The sequence below is a fragment of the Ascaphus truei genome, chromosome 12 (assembly GCF_040206685.1).
Source record: "Ascaphus truei isolate aAscTru1 chromosome 12, aAscTru1.hap1, whole genome shotgun sequence".
Lineage (NCBI taxonomy): Eukaryota > Metazoa > Chordata > Amphibia > Anura > Ascaphidae > Ascaphus > Ascaphus truei.
Window position 1 is genome coordinate 48,219,462 of NC_134494.1, and position 18,126 is coordinate 48,237,587.

The following is an 18,126-nucleotide window of genomic DNA, read 5'->3' on the forward strand; positions in this document are numbered from 1 at the left end:
CTATCTGTGGGAATTTCTTGCCCGCTTCTTTAATCAATGTTGTTCTGTCATCTTGTTCTATTCTTGCTACTTGTTTGTTCCTGATCTCTCTGATCTACTGCGGGCCCTAACCTCGCCTTACCTACCTTCACTCAAATAATGCAGTGCCCTGAACTATACAAGGGTTCTTTACAACAAGGGCAGTTACAACGTGGAATTCATTACCCATGGAGACTGTGATGGAAGATACAATAGATAGATCTTTTTTTTTTTTTTTTTTAATATTTTTTTCCTTTATTGGCGTCTTTTAAGGTACATACATGTGGATATTAATATGACATTCACAGCATAACAAATCATTGTGAAACACAGGCATATGACAGTGAAGTACTCTGAGACACACAATAAACCTTTTTTTTCCTACTTTCAGTAGTGAAAAGAGAGGGGATGACGAGCGATGGGTGGATAGTTGGGAACGACATGGGGAAAAAGAGGGGTGGGGGTGGGGGGGGAGGGGGAAGGGATTGTGGTGGGTAGGGCGCACCGGCCCTCGGCCCCGAGGGTATCAGGGTTGGACCAGGGCTTGTACCAGTGTCGGGGCCCCAGAGCCTGGCCAGGGCTCCCAGGTTCTATAGAATTGAGGCATTCTCTGCTTCAGCATGGCTGTCAGACTCTCCATGTTCATGACCCAGTCTATTCTTTTAATTACTTTTCTCCTGGAAGGGGCCTTTACTTGTTTCCAGGCCGCCGCGATGCAGCATCTGGCGGCCGTAAGGATTGCCGAGGAAAGTCTGACTATAGGAGCGGGGAGGTCTTCAATTGGTTTCCCCAGCACATACGTCAGGGGGTCCAGGGGGACCTCCAGACCCAAAGTTTCAATCAGGAGACTCTGGATCCTGGTCCAGAACCTCTGGATCTCCGGGCATGCCCACCAAATATGGGGCATGTCCCCCCTTTGACCACACCCTCTCCAGCACACGTCCGAGGTGCCTGGGTAGATCTGGCTCAGTCTACTCGGGGTTAGGTACCATTGGAATAAGACTTTATAAATATTTTCCTTCGTGATTGAGCAAATTGATGTTCTGGTGGCAGCTTCCCAGATATCCTCCCAGTCTTCCAGGTCGATTGGGATGTTTAGATCAGCGCTCCATTTTTGCATATAGGAGTGTGAGGGGGGGAGTGGGATGCCTCTAATGTTCTATAAACTTCGGAAATTAAACCTCTCTGGTATTCCACCTTTAGGCAGTGGGTCTCGAATCTAGTGCACGCTGGGAATTTAAGGCTAGGGGATTGGGCTCGCAGGAAGTGCCTTATCTGAAGGTATTTAAAGTTGGGGAGGCCGGGGAAGAGAACTTATTTTTAAGCTCTTGGAAGGACAGGACCTCATCGCTTTCCAGCAGATCCGCAACCACTCTGATATTTAGGCCCTGGAATTGACCAAATTGGGTACGAGAGCACCCGGGTGGGAAGTCTGGGTTCCCGAAGATGGGGGTGAGTTGTGAGGGGGATGAAGCTAGGCCATGTTTCCCTTTAGCTTTAGTCCAAGTAGACCACGTGCACCTCATTGCCCCGAGCTCAAATCTCAGGGGCCTCCTTCCTTTGTGAGCCTGAGACCATAGTAGGGCCGAGAGGGGGGTGGGGGCCGCGTGGTGTGTTTCTATCTCCAACCAGCAATTGGAGGTCGGGGGGTTGTTCCAAACCACCGCCTGCCTCAGCTGGCCCACCTGGTAATATCTGACCACATCCGGGGCCCCCAAACCCCCTCTCGTCCTCGAAGCCAACAGCACCGATCTCGGCACCCTTGGTCTACGCTGCCTCCATATAAAACGGATGATATGAGCCTGCATATTTCGCAGTTCTACTAGCGGGACAGGGACTGGGAGGGTTTGAAAATAGTAAAGTAATCGGGGAAGGACATTCATTTTGGTGGACACAATTCTTCCAAACCAAGAGATCTGGTGAGCATGCCAAGTCTCCAAGTCTCTCTTGATCTGGCAGGAGAGGGAGGGGGGGGGGGGGGTAGTTGGCTTGATATAGCGAGCTGTATGAGCTTGCTATTTTTATCCCTAGGTATTTAATGTGGGAGTTATTCCACTTGTTTTGAAGTTAGTTTGTAGGAGTTTCCACGCAGGGTCTGGGAGAGAGATATTGAGCGCCTCGGACCTGTCCGTGTTTATTTTATAATCGGACACTCGGCTAAATTGGTCCAACAGTTTCTGGAGGTTGGGAAGGGAGGTGTGTGGGTCAGCCAAGGTCAGAATGACGTCATCAGCAAAGAGGGAGATTTTGTTCTCCCTGTCAATTGATAGATCTTTAAGGAAACGTTAGACATCTTTTTAAAAATCTATACATGGAAGCAGGGAAGAAATTAATGTTTGCCCTTATTAAATATCATTGGAGATTTCACTGGGGTTTTTTGTTCTCCTTCTGGATAAATATACTGCAAATAGAAATATAGGATAAGTACAGTATTAGGCGTCTGAATTTCACATATGTTGAACTGAATGGGCATGTCTTTTTTCAACCTCAATTACTATGTAACGATGGATCTATGTGAAACAATGTACTATAGCAGCAGCATCAACAGCATAATACTTATTAAAAGGAAAACCCTCCACATATGGACCCTAAATTCTGATGGAAGCATTCTATCCTCCCATTGGTTTGTGAGTGGCAATGAAGTGTAAATATATGTTTCATTCTATCTTTCAGGTAAAACTCAAAGCTCCCTTAAGACCAACTGTGGGCCACTTTATTAAGTTTCCATAGTAATCTTTATGTGACAATAAAAAATAGAAAAGAAGAAATGTGAGCAAGACAAGGGCCACTCACTATCGCAGCATGGAACGGGGCGCCAGAAAAGTTGTTGAGTGGGAGTGCAGGCCACAGTTGTTGAATGGGATTTAAGAGACTTTAACCACTGAGATATAAGTTCCTCTGGTGTGTTTTATTTCTAATGTATCTAATATTTTTGAATAAAACAAATGGCATGGATGCACAAATACATTTCCTTTTTTTCAGTTTGGTTTTCTACCTAATAATGTTTCCCTACTATTTAAGTTAGACTTTATCATTATAATGTAGCACTTAGAAATAAATATACAGCCCAGGAGCCCTGCACTAGAAGCCAGAATGGCAAATATCTCCACAGCCACCATGGTTTTGCCTTTGGTGGTCTCATATGCTGGGATGAAGGTTACCCAAACAGTACAGAAGACCATCATGCTGAATGTTATATTGCGAGCTTCATTAAAGTGATCAGGCAACTTCCTTACCATAAAAGCTACAATAAAGCTGGCAAAAGCCAGAAATCCAATATAGCCAAGTCGTATATAAAACCCAAGGATGGAGCCTTCATTACATAGTAATATTATTTTCCCAGTTTCCGTCTTGGTGTCTCTATCTGGGAATGGAGGGGAGTGGCCTAAAGACACCAGGCAGATCCCCAATTCCACTAGTGAGCATATTAGGACAACCGAGCTAGATAATCTCTTTCCCACCCACTTCTTTAACTTGCTGCCGGGTTTTGTGGCTCTGAAAGCAACAAAAACTGTGATAGTTTTTCCTAGGACTGAGGAAACCGCCAATGTGAAGATGACACAGAAGGCCGCACGTCTCAGCAGGCAGGTCACCCTTGCCGGTTGGCCAATGAATAACAAGGGGCAGAGGAAGCACAGCATGAGGGAGATGAGGAGGGTGTAGCTAAGATCTCTGTTTTTGGCCTTGACTATGGGTGTGTCCCTATGTACAATGAAGACCACTAGCACAGAAAAAGTCATAATACAGAATGCAACAGCAAGCATTGCTAAAGTCAATCCCAAGGGTTCCTGAAAGGACAGGAAATTCAATGTTTTCTTGACACACATGACTTTCTTCTCATCGGGCCATGCATCTTCAGGACACTGCAGACAGTTTGCCATGTCTGAAAGAGAAACAAGAGAAAGTGTTCAATACATCAAGACCAGAAAACATGTCATATCTATGATGTTTCCTCCCCACCCCCACCTTAGCAGCCCTGAGTTCACAGGTATTGTTAGGACCTGTATGCTGGTCATTCTGTGAAGTGGCTGCAGGCTTATAATGCTTTGGCCAAAGGGTTTAACTAAACGACTCTAAGGCTGCGCTTATAGTGTTGGCGACGACAATCACGGCAAAACAAATGCATGTCACGCTGTGCTCACCACAAGCGAGGCGGGACCACGGTGCTGAGGTGGGAAAGGATATAACGCCTCCCACAGCCACGAGGGCACGTATTGAGTGTAGAATAGTCTGGATATCCGGGCTGGGGCAGGAGAGGTACGGATTGTAATGGCTACTGTTAGCCAAGTCCGGGGTTAGAGAGAGCGGAGTAGTCGTATTGCCGAATGCCAAGGTCGGATGCCAGAGGTGCGGAGAAGTCGAGGAGGAAGCCGGTTTGGTACACAAGGATGGGACTGCAAGACAAGACAGGACTAGGGAGGCAGAGAGTAATGAGACCAGCAACCGGTTCTATGCTCAGCCAAAGTGCCAGTGGCACCGCTAAGCATAAGTAGGTGAGACAGTCCAATGGCAGAACAGCAGAGTGGAGGTGAGGCTGTGGTAGGAGGCAGGGAAGCAGGTTCAGGTGAGCTCCCTGAGGTGGAGCTTGAGGAGGGAGGATGCGTGTGTGCTTGTGCGCCTGCGCGCGAGATTAGCACTGGCTGACAACTTTGGGGTGATGTGCCTTTAAGGCTGGGGCTGGTACACGCGTGCGCGCCAGAGCTGTGAGTGGCGTAGGGGAAGCCGGCAGGAGCTGCGGAGGCGTGAGTGGAGACGGTGACACGTGAGTGTGTGAGCGGGGAGCGCGCAGAGGGCGGTGTGGTTCCCCAAGCCTTACAATGCATTGTCGCCGGCGCTTGTAGTGCACGCAACGGCGACAAAGCGACGGAGCGACAGTGCTATCAGAAATCTGGTAGTCACTCATATTTGATTTTTTTCGGTGTCTGTCTCCCCTTGCGGCTAATCCATTCTCCATTGCCTCTGCCCTCCCTTTTTATGATGTTACTTGCTTTGCAGCCAGCGATGTCGCTTTAACTTCAAATACAACTATCGCAATGGCGATGGATGGCGTCATCGTTCGCGACGTCGGCTGTATAAGCGCAGCCATAGGTTTCATCCTTTGTGGCCACGACTGCATGCGTGACGGCGTGCGCGGCTCACACAAAGGTACGGCCCTCTATGGGGCAGGCCCCAGTCGGCGTGTGTGCGTGCACGAGGCGTAGTAAGCGACCACCTTTGCCAAAAGACAAGATTTTTGTCTTTTGGTGCGGCGGCCGAACATTGGCTACATCGGCGGTTCAGCCAATGAGGATGAATCAGCCATGTGATGTCATGGCCACACCCCGGTGGATCTCCTGCTCTTCACTGGAAGCGTAACTGCAGACCACAGGTAGCAGTTGAAACTGGTGCATGCACCGCCAAGCGCTCCAGCACGCACATGCACGCAGTGAATGCGGCCATAGCAACGTCACTGCTGATCGACGGGCTGCTAGGCGTAGAGGCGAGTACACCGGTGACTCCTGCTCTTGCCGGTTTTACTCCCGTGGTGACTGAGAGACGTTGTCCGAACGCACACATAGTGGGCTTGGTCATTGCAAAGGATTTTCTGCTGCCTACGGAGGTTACGACAACAGTAGCTTGGAGATGATCTGGATGCCGACGACCGATTACAGTCACGGAGCCGAATGACACCTGGAGAGTGCGGAAGTGCACTTACCTGAGGGTTTCTCCACTGTCGCCTATCCTGTCGACGGCTGTGTGGTAACTTGTGTATTGATACACGCAATGCTTATGTTCTAATCCTTTGATGTACGCAGATATATTACCCCTTTTTTAACACTTAATAAGATTTGATATACTTCACTATTGCGTTTTGCGCTTGTTTTTTTGTCTTCTGTTTCTAGCTCTTGGGAGTGTTTGAGCCACTCCATGATCCCAGCAGCATACGCAATTTACCAACGGATATGTATGGTTAAACATTTTTTTCACTTCCACATTAGGGTTGTGCTTGATTTTATTGTTTTTAACAAATTATCAAGGAGGGTTAATTTAATCACTAGATTTCACTATTAGACATTGTTCAGTTAACACAATTTGGTTATTTTGGGTTGCGCACTTTCTTTTCTTTTTCACTATTGCCTTACTCATGAGCCTGCGCTCGACAAATTAGAAAAAAGTCAGTCGTTTGAAAAAAAAGGTGCTCGCCCCCCCACCAATTTTTTTTTCTTATTGTAACCCCCCCTCCCTCTCTCACCCCCCCTCACTTTACCCGCTGGTCAGTCTTTACCCACTGGCGTCCCATTGTCATGGCAATGCAGCATCAAATGAAGCCGCGTTTATATGACAATGGAACGCTACGTGATGTCAGGACGTAATTTGACGCTGCACAGCCATTTTCACATGAGTTGCAGGGAGAGACACAGGAGAATGCTGGGAGATGCTGCACCAGCGCCGCCAGTAAGACTCGACAGCGGGCAAAATGCATTCACGCCAGGCGTATTTTTCGAGCCCTGCTCATGAGAATTCTAATATTGAAGTATTTAAATACGTATTTTGTCACATTGGATGTAGCGTTTGGGTATTTTTTGTATGCGTTTTGCCACGCTCAGTAGCACTCCTTTTGACATAAATATATGATGTCGTGGGTATTGGGGTTAGAGCATTTTGATTTTGATGCACCTTCTCCTATTTTGTTGGTGCATGGAAACATACATTTTTAGTACATACTACAGCTCAACACCTTATAACACGGTGCTTGGGGTCCAAAGAATCACATCGCGCTATAAGCGGATCGCATTAGAAATAATGTACAATTGTATGCATTGCACAATAAAGTATCTAAGACACCAATAATCGGGTTGTAAAGTATTCATAAATACGAAAATTGGGAAACACGCTTGCATCGCGGATTCGTGTTGTAACGGATCGCGTTATAACGGGGTTGAGCTATATTCACATCTGTACGCCTAGCTCAGTCCATTTCTGTGCAAACGTTATTTTGTACGGCGATGATGCAGAATGAGAAATGTCAGGTTAGTACATAGGCACACACGCTTAATATAAAATGAGATTTCCGTGCAGCAATTTAGCCCCCGGTAGTGATTATGGGGTGTGTGCTCACCCACCTGTCATGTTTGAGATAGTTCCCTCTGAGCAAGGAACGCAGTCGTAGCAGCAGACAGGCTGTCCGTCCCGTACAGCTTTCCTATACCCCGGGGAACAGCTGTCACTGCACACGGAGCGCGGAATCTAGAAGTAATATGGAGTGAGACGGCAAACTCATAAACGCTCAGAACTAAGTCAGATTCTTAGAAGTGTATTACCATTAAATGATGTTAGCAATCTGGTTCTTCTACTTTCCATTAATATTCTTTACACCTTTCCACTTCATTGCGTCTTTGCTCCTGATGTATTTCTGTTCCCCTGCTCACCTCTTGTGCTTTAAATACAGACATCTACTTTATTGGTCCGACCGGCACTATCAGTCTAATGAGTAACCCTCACTGTGTACAGTACGAGGCTAATTAATGTCTCTTACATTTTTAAGGTCTCCTACAACAAAGCCTTTTAATATCCAGTAGATTAAATGTCTACACTACACTCTAATTTAACCCTTTCTGCTGCCAGGGGAGCCTACTACTCATTACAATGTAGGCGTTGGCACAGTTAACACCCAAGGAGGGACCTAGTGCTAATGTTACTGCCTACAAAAAGTACCAGCATTTTCCCACACAGCCACTGTGAGTGCCAAGGGCTGATGTTTATTTGAAGAGTGACAATGACACGCTGGATTTAATGTCTTCCCCTCACAGTAAACACTTCTGGCCTGTGAAGTGTGTAAACCCAGAGTGTTGTTGTGAAAAGTCTTCATGCGATGGGCTTAGCGTGAGCAAACATGCTCATATCCCATGTCTCTTCTTACCACTGATAGCTTGTCTTGTGTCAGCACTGATAACCCTCACAGGGGGACAGTGCAGAGACACTGACGGCAGACAGGGGCCATTTGGTCTTGCTATTTTAAACAGCCTCTCCCTCCACAAACACGTTTTCCTTGAGCATCCAATAGGAAATCCAGAGCAGTTATTGCCATGTTCAGTAATGTCCAGGGACATACTGACAGAGATGAGAAATACCACCGTCTGTTATTAATTAGTTGTGCGAGAGTGGAGGTAGATATGCAAAAGCTTCCCCAACACTAACACCCCTCCCTCCCTCCGTGGTGTCGGATCCCCTGCAAAGCTGCTCCGGGTCCTGCGTGGGGGTGCCACTGTGATGCCGGGTTCAGGGAAAGCTGGGAGAGGTATCCCAGCTCTCCCCCTCTGGCCGACGCGGAACCCCTGATCGCGGCGGCCATTTTTTTTTATCGCAATCCCGCTTATAACGCAGTCTCATTCTGTGGCCCCCGAGCACAGCATAATGGGGTTCAGCTGTATGTACATATTATATATATATATATATATATATATATATATATATATATATATATGCAATAATCAGCGCTTAATAGACCTATAATACCCCCCTTGAGAAAGGTTCCATTTCGGAGCCGAAACGTCGGGATTGGTTGTCTGTCTACACATGCCTTAATACACCTTTTATATTTTGGAAGTGAGTGCTGCCTCTTTTTTGCCTGACGAAAGGAAGGTAAGATCTTTTGTTTTATATATATATATATATATATATATATATATATATATAAACAAAAGATCTTACCTTCCTTTCGTCAGGCAAAAAAGAGGCAGCACTCACTTCCAAAATATAAAAGGTGTATTAAGGCATGTGTAGACAGACAACCAATCCCGACGTTTCGGCTCCGAAATGGATATATATATATATATATATATATATATATATATATATATATATATATATATATATATATATATCATACGAACCAGCCCAAAGACCAGTAAAGAGACAGCAACCAACGAGGTGTAATCCAAAATAATCTGTATTGAAAAGAACAGATACACGAAAGCCAACGTTTCGTTCTCTCAGGGAGACCTTCCTCAGGGCCGTGCAAACACCACACTAACAGTGACCCTACTTATATACCCACACCCCTAGTGCAACCAATTAAACATAATCAATCACCAGCAACCTGTCATTATTTACCTGTTGTGCAGCTGAGCACCATATGGGAACAACCAATGCCTGGACCAGAAGGAGCCATGCGGATCCACGAGCAGGGAAAGGCAATTTGTTAATCAAAGGCAGCCAGCTCAGACATCTGCGTCTGACGTCCTGGAACCACGAGCAGGGAGATCCCTCTCGTGATCCAGGCTGCCTGCTCTGATGTCCATAACCTGCGACCGGTGTCGGGAGCTGTAGCGCGTCACCTGACTAGCCTGCGCGTCATAGGGCAAAGGGTGAGCCGGGGAGCCAATGGGAAACATCACTGCGCATTGGAAAGGCACGCAGTACCCTAATGGAGGAACCCTGGCAACCAAGGACGCCAGCACACAGTCCGCGCAGGCGCAGTAGTGAATACTGATAGAGAGGGCAGCGCTATACCCACAGCACCAATACAAGGCAGACACACGAGCCAAAACAGCCTGTGGCTGAAGTTAAAGCCACAAGAGGCAGTGGTGAAGGTACCAGGGGTCCCAGCTGCACCCAACAAAATAAAAATGACAATAAAAACAAGGGAGTGACAATGTGCAAGGGAAGTGAAGCTATGGAAGGAAAGTGTCCACACGTCAAAATAAACATGCAAACATAAAAATAAACATTCAAACATGATCAAACATCAAAGCAAGTAAAAATCAATGCGCAGGTAAGTCAGATGTATCAATGGATATGTCACCGAGCTGTTTAATGAAGTCTGTAGTATCCTTAATGTATGAACCCATGCTGGCCACCAGTGGCTGTAGGTAGAAATCCACAAATTGTGAGAGAGGGTGGCATAACGATCCACGGGCTGAGATGATGGGTCTGCATGGAGGTGCCACGCAGGACTTGTGGATTTTGGGCAGAGTGTATAGCACTGGCATCACTGGATGATCTTGTGTCAAGAATTTGCTGGTCTCCTCTGTGATCCAGGTGTTATTAAGACCAGCATGGGTTCATACATTAAGGATACTACAGACTTCATTAAACAGCTCGGTGACATATCCATTGATACATCTGACTACATTTTTGCCACGCTAGATGTGTCTAGTCTGTATACCAACATTCCCCATGTGGAGGGCCTGGAAGCAGTCCGCGCCAAATTTGAAATATCTGGTGTACAACAGGGTCCCCCTGTGGAATTTCTCATGTTATTGATTGAAGTTATTCTACATAAAAACTTCTTCAGATTCGAGAAACATCATTACTTACAGCTGACAGGGACGGCCATGGGGTCAAACATGGCGCCGTCCTACGCGAATCTGTTCATGGACCTGTACGAGCGGACCCATATACTCCATGATGAGACTTATGGACACCACATTGTCAAATATCTACGCTACATTGATGATGTGTTCATCTTGTGGGATGGCAGCGAAGAGGACCTGCTAGCGTTTGTGGCTTCTTTGAATAACATTCCTTCCACCATACGCTTCACCCTCAGTCACAGCTCTAAAGAGATTGCTTTCTTAGACACGATTGTATATAAATCTGGGGGCTCGTTGGCTACAAAACTCTACCGGAAGAGCACTGACAAGAATTCATTGCTGTGTGCATCCAGCCACCATCCCTTTCCACTCAAAAGGGGTCTCCCCTACTCACAGCTTCTAAGAGTGAAGAGGATTACAACAGATCCAGCGGAGACCGAAAGGGCTTTGGGTCAGATGGCTGCCCGCTTCCGAGAGAGGGGCTATTGTGAAAAGGACATCCAATACGCCTTACAAAAGGTGGAACAGGTTGACAGGAGTGTATTGCTGACATCAGTGTCCAAAAAGCCGGAGACCAACAGACTCAACATAATCAGCACTTTCAGCACCGCCTCCAATGACATCAAGCGATGCATCCGGGGGAATTGGCGGATCTTACAAAATGATGAGAGGATAGGCACATGTGCCAAAGAACCACCGTTGTTCTGCTTCCGTCGCGGCCCTAGTATTGGTGACATGGTGACAGGATCGGATCCAATAGAGAAATATGCCACCTCCAAGACCTGGTTGGCCAAGAAACCAGGCTCATATCGGTGTCATGGCTGTACTAACTGCCAGTTCATGCAATTGGGCCCCAGCTACAATCATCCCCACAGTGGCATTCCTATCAAACTTCAACAGGCACTTAATTGTGAGTCCAAATTCGTGGTATACTACATCAGATGCCCTTGTGGACTCCTATACATTGGAAAAACTGTGAGGATGCTGAAGGAGCGGATGGCCATGCACCGCACTACGATCAGGAAAGCCCTAGTGAGTGGTGGCGATGACATGGATCATAAATGTCTCCCCGTCGCAAGACATTTTAAAGAACATAGACACTCCTTAGCAACGCTAAGATGCATGCCTATCCTACAGGTCCCTATTCCTACGCGTGGTGGTGACAGGGGCAAGATCTTGCTACAACAGGAGGCCAGACTCATTTATGAGCTGCGGACCATGGCACCAGGAGGACTGAACGAAGAGCTAAAACTGGGCTGTTTTTTGTAAATTGTTTATGCTTACCTGCGCATTGATTTTTACTTGCTTTGATGTTTGATCATGTTTGAATGTTTATTTTATGTTTGCATGTTTATTTTGACGTGTGGACACTTTCCTTCCATAGCTTCACTTCCCTTGCACATTGTCACTCCCTTGTTTTTATTGTCATTTTATTGTCATTTTTATTTTGTTGGGTGCAGCTGGGACCCCTGGTACCTTCACCACTGCCTCTTGTGGCTTTAACTTCAGCCACAGGCTGTTTTGGCTCGTGTGTCTGCCTTGTATTGGTGCTGTGGGTATAGCGCTGCCCTCTCTATCAGTATTCACTACTGCGCCTGCGCGGACTGTGTGCTGGCGTCCTTGGTTGCCAGGGTTCCTCCATTAGGGTACTGCGTGCCTTTCCAATGCGCAGTGATGTTTCCCATTGGCTCCCCGGCTCACCCTTTGCCCTATGACGCGCAGGCTAGTCAGGTGACGCGCTACAGCTCCCGACACCGGTCGCAGGTTATGGACATCAGAGCAGGCAGCCTGGATCACGAGAGGGATCTCCCTGCTCGTGGTTCCAGGACGTCAGACGCAGATGTCTGAGCTGGCTGCCTTTGATTAACAAATTGCCTTTCCCTGCTCGTGGATCCGCATGGCTCCTTCTGGTCCAGGCATTGGTTGTTCCCATATGGTGCGCAGCTGCACAACAGGTAAATAATGACAGGTTGCTGGTGATTGATTATGTTTAATTGGTTGCACTAGGGGTGTGGGTATATAAGTAGGGTCACTGTTAGTGTGGTGTTTGCACGGCCCTGAGGAAGGTCTCCCTGAGAGACCGAAACGTTGGCTTTCGTGTATCTGTTCTTTTCAATACAGATTATTTTGGATTACACCTCGTTGGTTGCTGTCTCTTTACTGGTCTTTGGGCTGGTTCGTATGATATGTGGATCCCTATGGGACTAGCAACTGCCTTTTGCCTTACATTAGAGTGCTGACTGCTTGCTTTATATATATATATATACAGCTAAACCCCGTTATAACGCGCCTCGTTATACCGCGATTCGGTTATAACGCGGTTTTCCCGTGGCTCCCGTATTAAAACACTGCACACACACGGCTCATTGCTCACACTGCTCATTGCTGACACTGCACACACCGACACACTGCACACACACTGCACACTGCACACACACTGCTCATTGCTCACTGCACACACTGACACACTGCACACACACTGCTCATTGCTCACACGGCACACACTGACACACTGCCACACTGCACACACACTGCTCATTGCTCACACTGCACACACTGACACACTGCACACACACTGCACACTGCTCACACACTGCTCATTGCTCACACACTGCTCATTGCTCACACTGTACACACTGACACACTGCACACACACTGCTCATTGCTCACACTGCACACACTGACACACTGCACACACACTGCACACTGCTCATTGCTCACACTGCACACACTGACACACTGCTCATTGCTCACACTGCACACTGCACACACTCACTGCACACACACAGCACACACACTGCACACACTGACACACTGCACACACACTGCTCATTGCTCACACTGCACACTGCACACACTCACTGCACACACACAGCACACACACTGCACACTGCACACACTGACACACTGCACACACACTGCTCATTGCTCACACTGCACACACTGACACACTGCACACACACTGCTCATTGCTCACACTGCACACACTGACACACTGCACACACACTGCTCATTGCTCACACTGACACACTGCACACACACTGCACACACACTGCACACTGCACACACACTGCTCATTGCTCACACTGCACACACACTGCTCATTGCTCACACTGCACACACTGACACACTGCACACACACTGCTCATTGCTCACACTGCACACACTGCACACACTCACTGCACACAAACTGCTCATTGCTCACACTGCCACACTGCACACACACTGCACACTGCACACACACTGCTCATTGCTCACACTGCACACACTGACACACTGCACACACACTGCTCATTGCTCACACTGCACACACTGACACACTGCACACACACTGCACACTGCACACACACTGCTCATTGCTCACACTGCACACACTGACACACTGCACACACACTGCTCATTGCTCACACTGCACACACTGACACACTGCACACACACTGCACACACTGACACACTGCACACACACTGCTCATTGCTCACACTCCACACACTGACACACTGCACACACACTTACACACACTCACAGACACTCACACACACTCACACACACACACACACACACACACTCACACACACTTACACACACTTACACACACTTACACACACTTAGACACTCACAGACACTCACACACACTTACACACACTCACAGACACTCACACACACTTACACACACACTCAGACACACTCAGACACTTACACACACTCACAAACACTTACACACACTCACACCCACATACACACACTTTCTCTCCCATATATACATACACACACACACACACTCTCTCACTCTACACAGACGGGGGGTGGGGTCGGAGCAGAGGAAAGGCCGCGACCAGCACCACCACCCGCTCCCCCCCCTCCTCCGGCGCAGGCAGCGGGAGCGCCAGGGACAGCGGCGGGGAGAAGAAACCCCCTGCTACCACCTCCATGCAGGCAGCGGGAGCACCGGGCACGTGGAGGGATCAGAGGTAAGCGGGGACCGGAGGGACATCCCCGCTCCCCTCTCTTTCACCGCGGGCTGTCCTGCGGTGACAGGGGGAAGCGGGGAGCGGAGGGACATGCCCGCTCCCATCTCCTGCCCCGCGGCCTGTCACGCGGTGACAGGGGGAAGCGGGGACCGGAGGGACATCCCCGCTCCCATCTCCTGCCCCGCGGGCTGTCCCGCGGTGACAGGGGGAAGCGGGGAGCGGAGGGACATGCCCGCTCCCATCTCCTGTCCCGCGGGATGAATCTGCATTAAAGCGGCGGCCATTTTTTTTCCGTGACCCCGTTAGTAACGCGGTGGTCTTGGGGTGGACCCCGAGACCCGCGTTATAACGGGGTTTAGCTGTATATATATATATATATATATATATATATATATATATATATATATATATATATATATGTAACCCTTCTATGGTACCCCACCTGACATGAGATTGGGGGGTACACTCCTTCTGGTCACTCTGGGTGCTGTGACCTGCTGGTAAACAGGAGGGCTGAGTGCTCCGCGGTGTTGTGGGGAGAGCCCAGGACAGGGACAGGAGGTGTGGGACAGGTTACCTTGTTCTCTCAGGGTGCACAGCGCCTCCAGCCAGCAGGGATCCCCTGGGGTCTCCAGGGGAGAGACCCCCACTGACACTCCATTCTCAATACACAGGAACAGGGACACACACAGCAGCTTCTTTTCTGTGGATCTTTATTCAGCATGGTTGTGCAGACAGCATACATATGATATCACAGCATGGTGTAATCTCTGCCTCTCTGCTCATGGCAGCTTGATTTCCCCCCCTCCTTACCCAGGGGGCAAGAGGGGGAGACCTCTTCTTAGCTTCTTATCTCTCTCAGCTCTCTCTCTAGACTAACTGATCACTAACTGAATTTGGGAATATGTCTCAATTTGAATATCCTCAGGGAGTGTCTCTAGCTTTGAATCATTAAAACTCAAAGCAGGATACCGATTGGCTCACACACACATCAGGGGGTGTTCCAACCCATATCCACCCTTTGGATTAACACATTAAATGTTGCTTAGGTCTGCCCCTGAATATTGCTACATACTCAGAGCTGAAAAGCAAAACAGATCAACTGGAGGAATTAACCTTCCCACTGCCTGTTCTAACAGGACTGACAGAGGAAAGGCCCAGAAGAATATATAGCTGCCGAAGGCCAGGCTATATATATATGCAACATTCAACGCTTCATAGACCTATAATACCACAATGAAATACAGTCTATATACTAGACAATAGATTGACATAAATAGAAAGAACGCAACAGCTGTAGAGACAATTTATGAAAAGAAGTGTGTCTACAAATATAAATTGGCAATACAAATTGTAACAATGATGGATAAATGTCCAAAAAAGGATATACTTGTTCCTGGGCAGATTCGCGGCTTCTTATAGGATAACCTGCCTCTACATAAATTTGTTAAAAAATAAAAAAGAGAAGCATGTGCCCCATAGTATGAATCTGTAAAATATTTATTGCCAAAAATTGAAAGGGAGCACACTCACAAACGAAGCTAGGACATGAGCATGTTAGAGAGAATACATCTCTAGTTGTTGATCACTGTGACGAGTCAGATACATCACACTCCATTGAAAAAATAAATCATTGTTTTATCCCAGCTATCTAAAAGGAGGGTGTTAAATCAGTATGAAAAATTAGCACAGGACAAATTAGTTAAACAGAAAAAATATATCAAACCGAATTTAAATAAGAGACAGTATGATGCCATTAATGAGTTAAGAAAAGGTAGCTCGATTTTAATGAAGTCAGCAGATAAGGGAGGAAAGGTGGCAATCCTACAGTAGAGGCAACTCTTATTCGAACAAAAACCAGTGGCAATTCCCCAAAAAACCCAGGAAACACCCAGGTACATTCTGAATACATGCCTTAAACGTTCCTTAAACTAGCCCCAGCATTTCTGCATTGATTAATGGCCTATCAGATTAACAGCGGGGGTCCCTGGCAGTCCCATTCAAACTGAATTGGACTGCCAGGGATCCCTGCTGTGTTAATCCTATGGGTCGTTAGTCAATGCAGAAATGCCTTAAACGTGCCTCAAACTAGCCCAGAACATACCCAGCACATACCCAGCACATACCCAGCACACACCCAGCACATACCCAGCACACACCCAGCACACACCCAGCACACACCCAGCACACACCCAGCACATACCCAGCACACACCCAGCACACACCCAGAACACACCCAGCACATACCCAGCACATACCCAGCACACACCCAGCACACACCCAGAATGTAACCCGGCAAATGTTAGAATAAACGTTGCCTCTACTGTAGATAAGAATTGCTACATCACCGAATCCCTGAGATTGCTGAATGATGTAACAACTTACTCGAGACTATCATACAATCCCACAGAGACTTTCCAGCATGAATTAGAAAACATTTTAACACTAGGAATAAAAAAACTACTTATTAGCAAGGAAGAATTTGAATTTATATTTATCAAATAACCTACACAACCAATTTTTTTATTATTTACCGAAATTACATAGAGATCCCATAATCCCCCTCCCGGAAGACCTATTATTTCAGATGTTAGCTCATTCACTTCCAATCTTTCAGCTTATATTGATAATTGCTTACAAAAACAGTTCAAGAAACTCCGGTCTTATAGTAAAGACACGATGCACATTCTTAATTTATAAAAGAATATTATTTGGCAAGAACACTATTATTTAGTCAACTGTGATGTCACCTCACTTTACACTGTTATAGATCATGAGCACGGATGTTAAGCAGCACAATATTTTTTTAAATTAGAAGACACCAACACAAATGCACAGATTGATTTCATTATCACTTTGATTAAATTCACACTAACACAATTTTTGGGGGGTTTAATGAGGAATTATTTTTACAGCAAAAAGGCACGGCGATGGGACCCAGGTTTGCACCTAGCTATGCAAATATGTTAATGGGGATGTGGGAGGACCCAAAAATTTGGTCCCAACATGGATTTGGTTCAAACCTGGTGTTTTGGACCAGATTTGTAGATGATATACTTTTTATTTAGCATGGTGTATTGTATTATTTATAATCTCACATTCACTGATAATTTTAATAAAGTAAGTCTGGAGTTTCTTGACTTGTTATCGCACGATAAATATTTTACAGATTCACACTATGGGGCACGCGCTTCTCTTTTTTATTTATATATATTATATATATATATATATATATATATATATATATACACATATAAATATATATATATATATATATATATATATATATAAACACAAACAGAGACCACATCCACACCTATTAATAATAGGGTATCTATAGGACATGAATATAAAGAAAATTTAAATATAGGTCAGTGCTACTGAGACACGATAAATATGAGAAAAACAAAAAACAGCATGAAGTCTCAAAAGGGAGCACTCCGATATACCCAGAAATATAACAATTTATTTATTCCGACTACAACAAATGAAAAATATATAAAAGACAAAGAGCAGGGCTCCTATATCTGACACAATGTGAGTGCAAGAAAATTCTAACTACTACTTTAATGAGACGTAATGTCATGAATGGCAAATGAGAACACAAGGAAACAAGTTCCCTGAGTCATCAAGATCGGACGGTCAGCATAAAAACACCCTACGATAAAGATACGAGTGAATTCAGAACATAATCTCATGAAAACCACTCACACATAGTTGTAACATCAAGGATCATATTCTTGGAAAAAATTTCATTGTAAAGATAGCAGTACTAATGTTAGATGAAAAACAGCCAAAAATCATCCTCATGCTTAATCCAGTATTGAATACATGGCAGTCCAGA

At 46.3% G+C, this 18,126-nt stretch overlaps 1 protein-coding gene across 1 annotated transcript in view; it reads right to left on the reverse strand.

The window, feature by feature from the left end:
• Nucleotides 1-276: 276 nt before the first annotated feature.
• The window catches only part of LOC142464232 (vomeronasal type-2 receptor 26-like), a 46,968-nt gene continuing 29,118 nt past the window's right edge, over nucleotides 277-18,126 (reverse strand). Inside the window, exons 7-8 of the mRNA XM_075567636.1 lie at nucleotides 7,122-7,245; nucleotides 277-3,901 (exon numbers count right to left, since the gene is read on the reverse strand). Of these exons, the coding sequence (XP_075423751.1) occupies nucleotides 2,997-3,901; nucleotides 7,122-7,245 (1,029 nt within the window). The 3' untranslated portion in view covers nucleotides 277-2,996. The remainder of the gene's footprint in view (nucleotides 3,902-7,121; nucleotides 7,246-18,126) is intronic.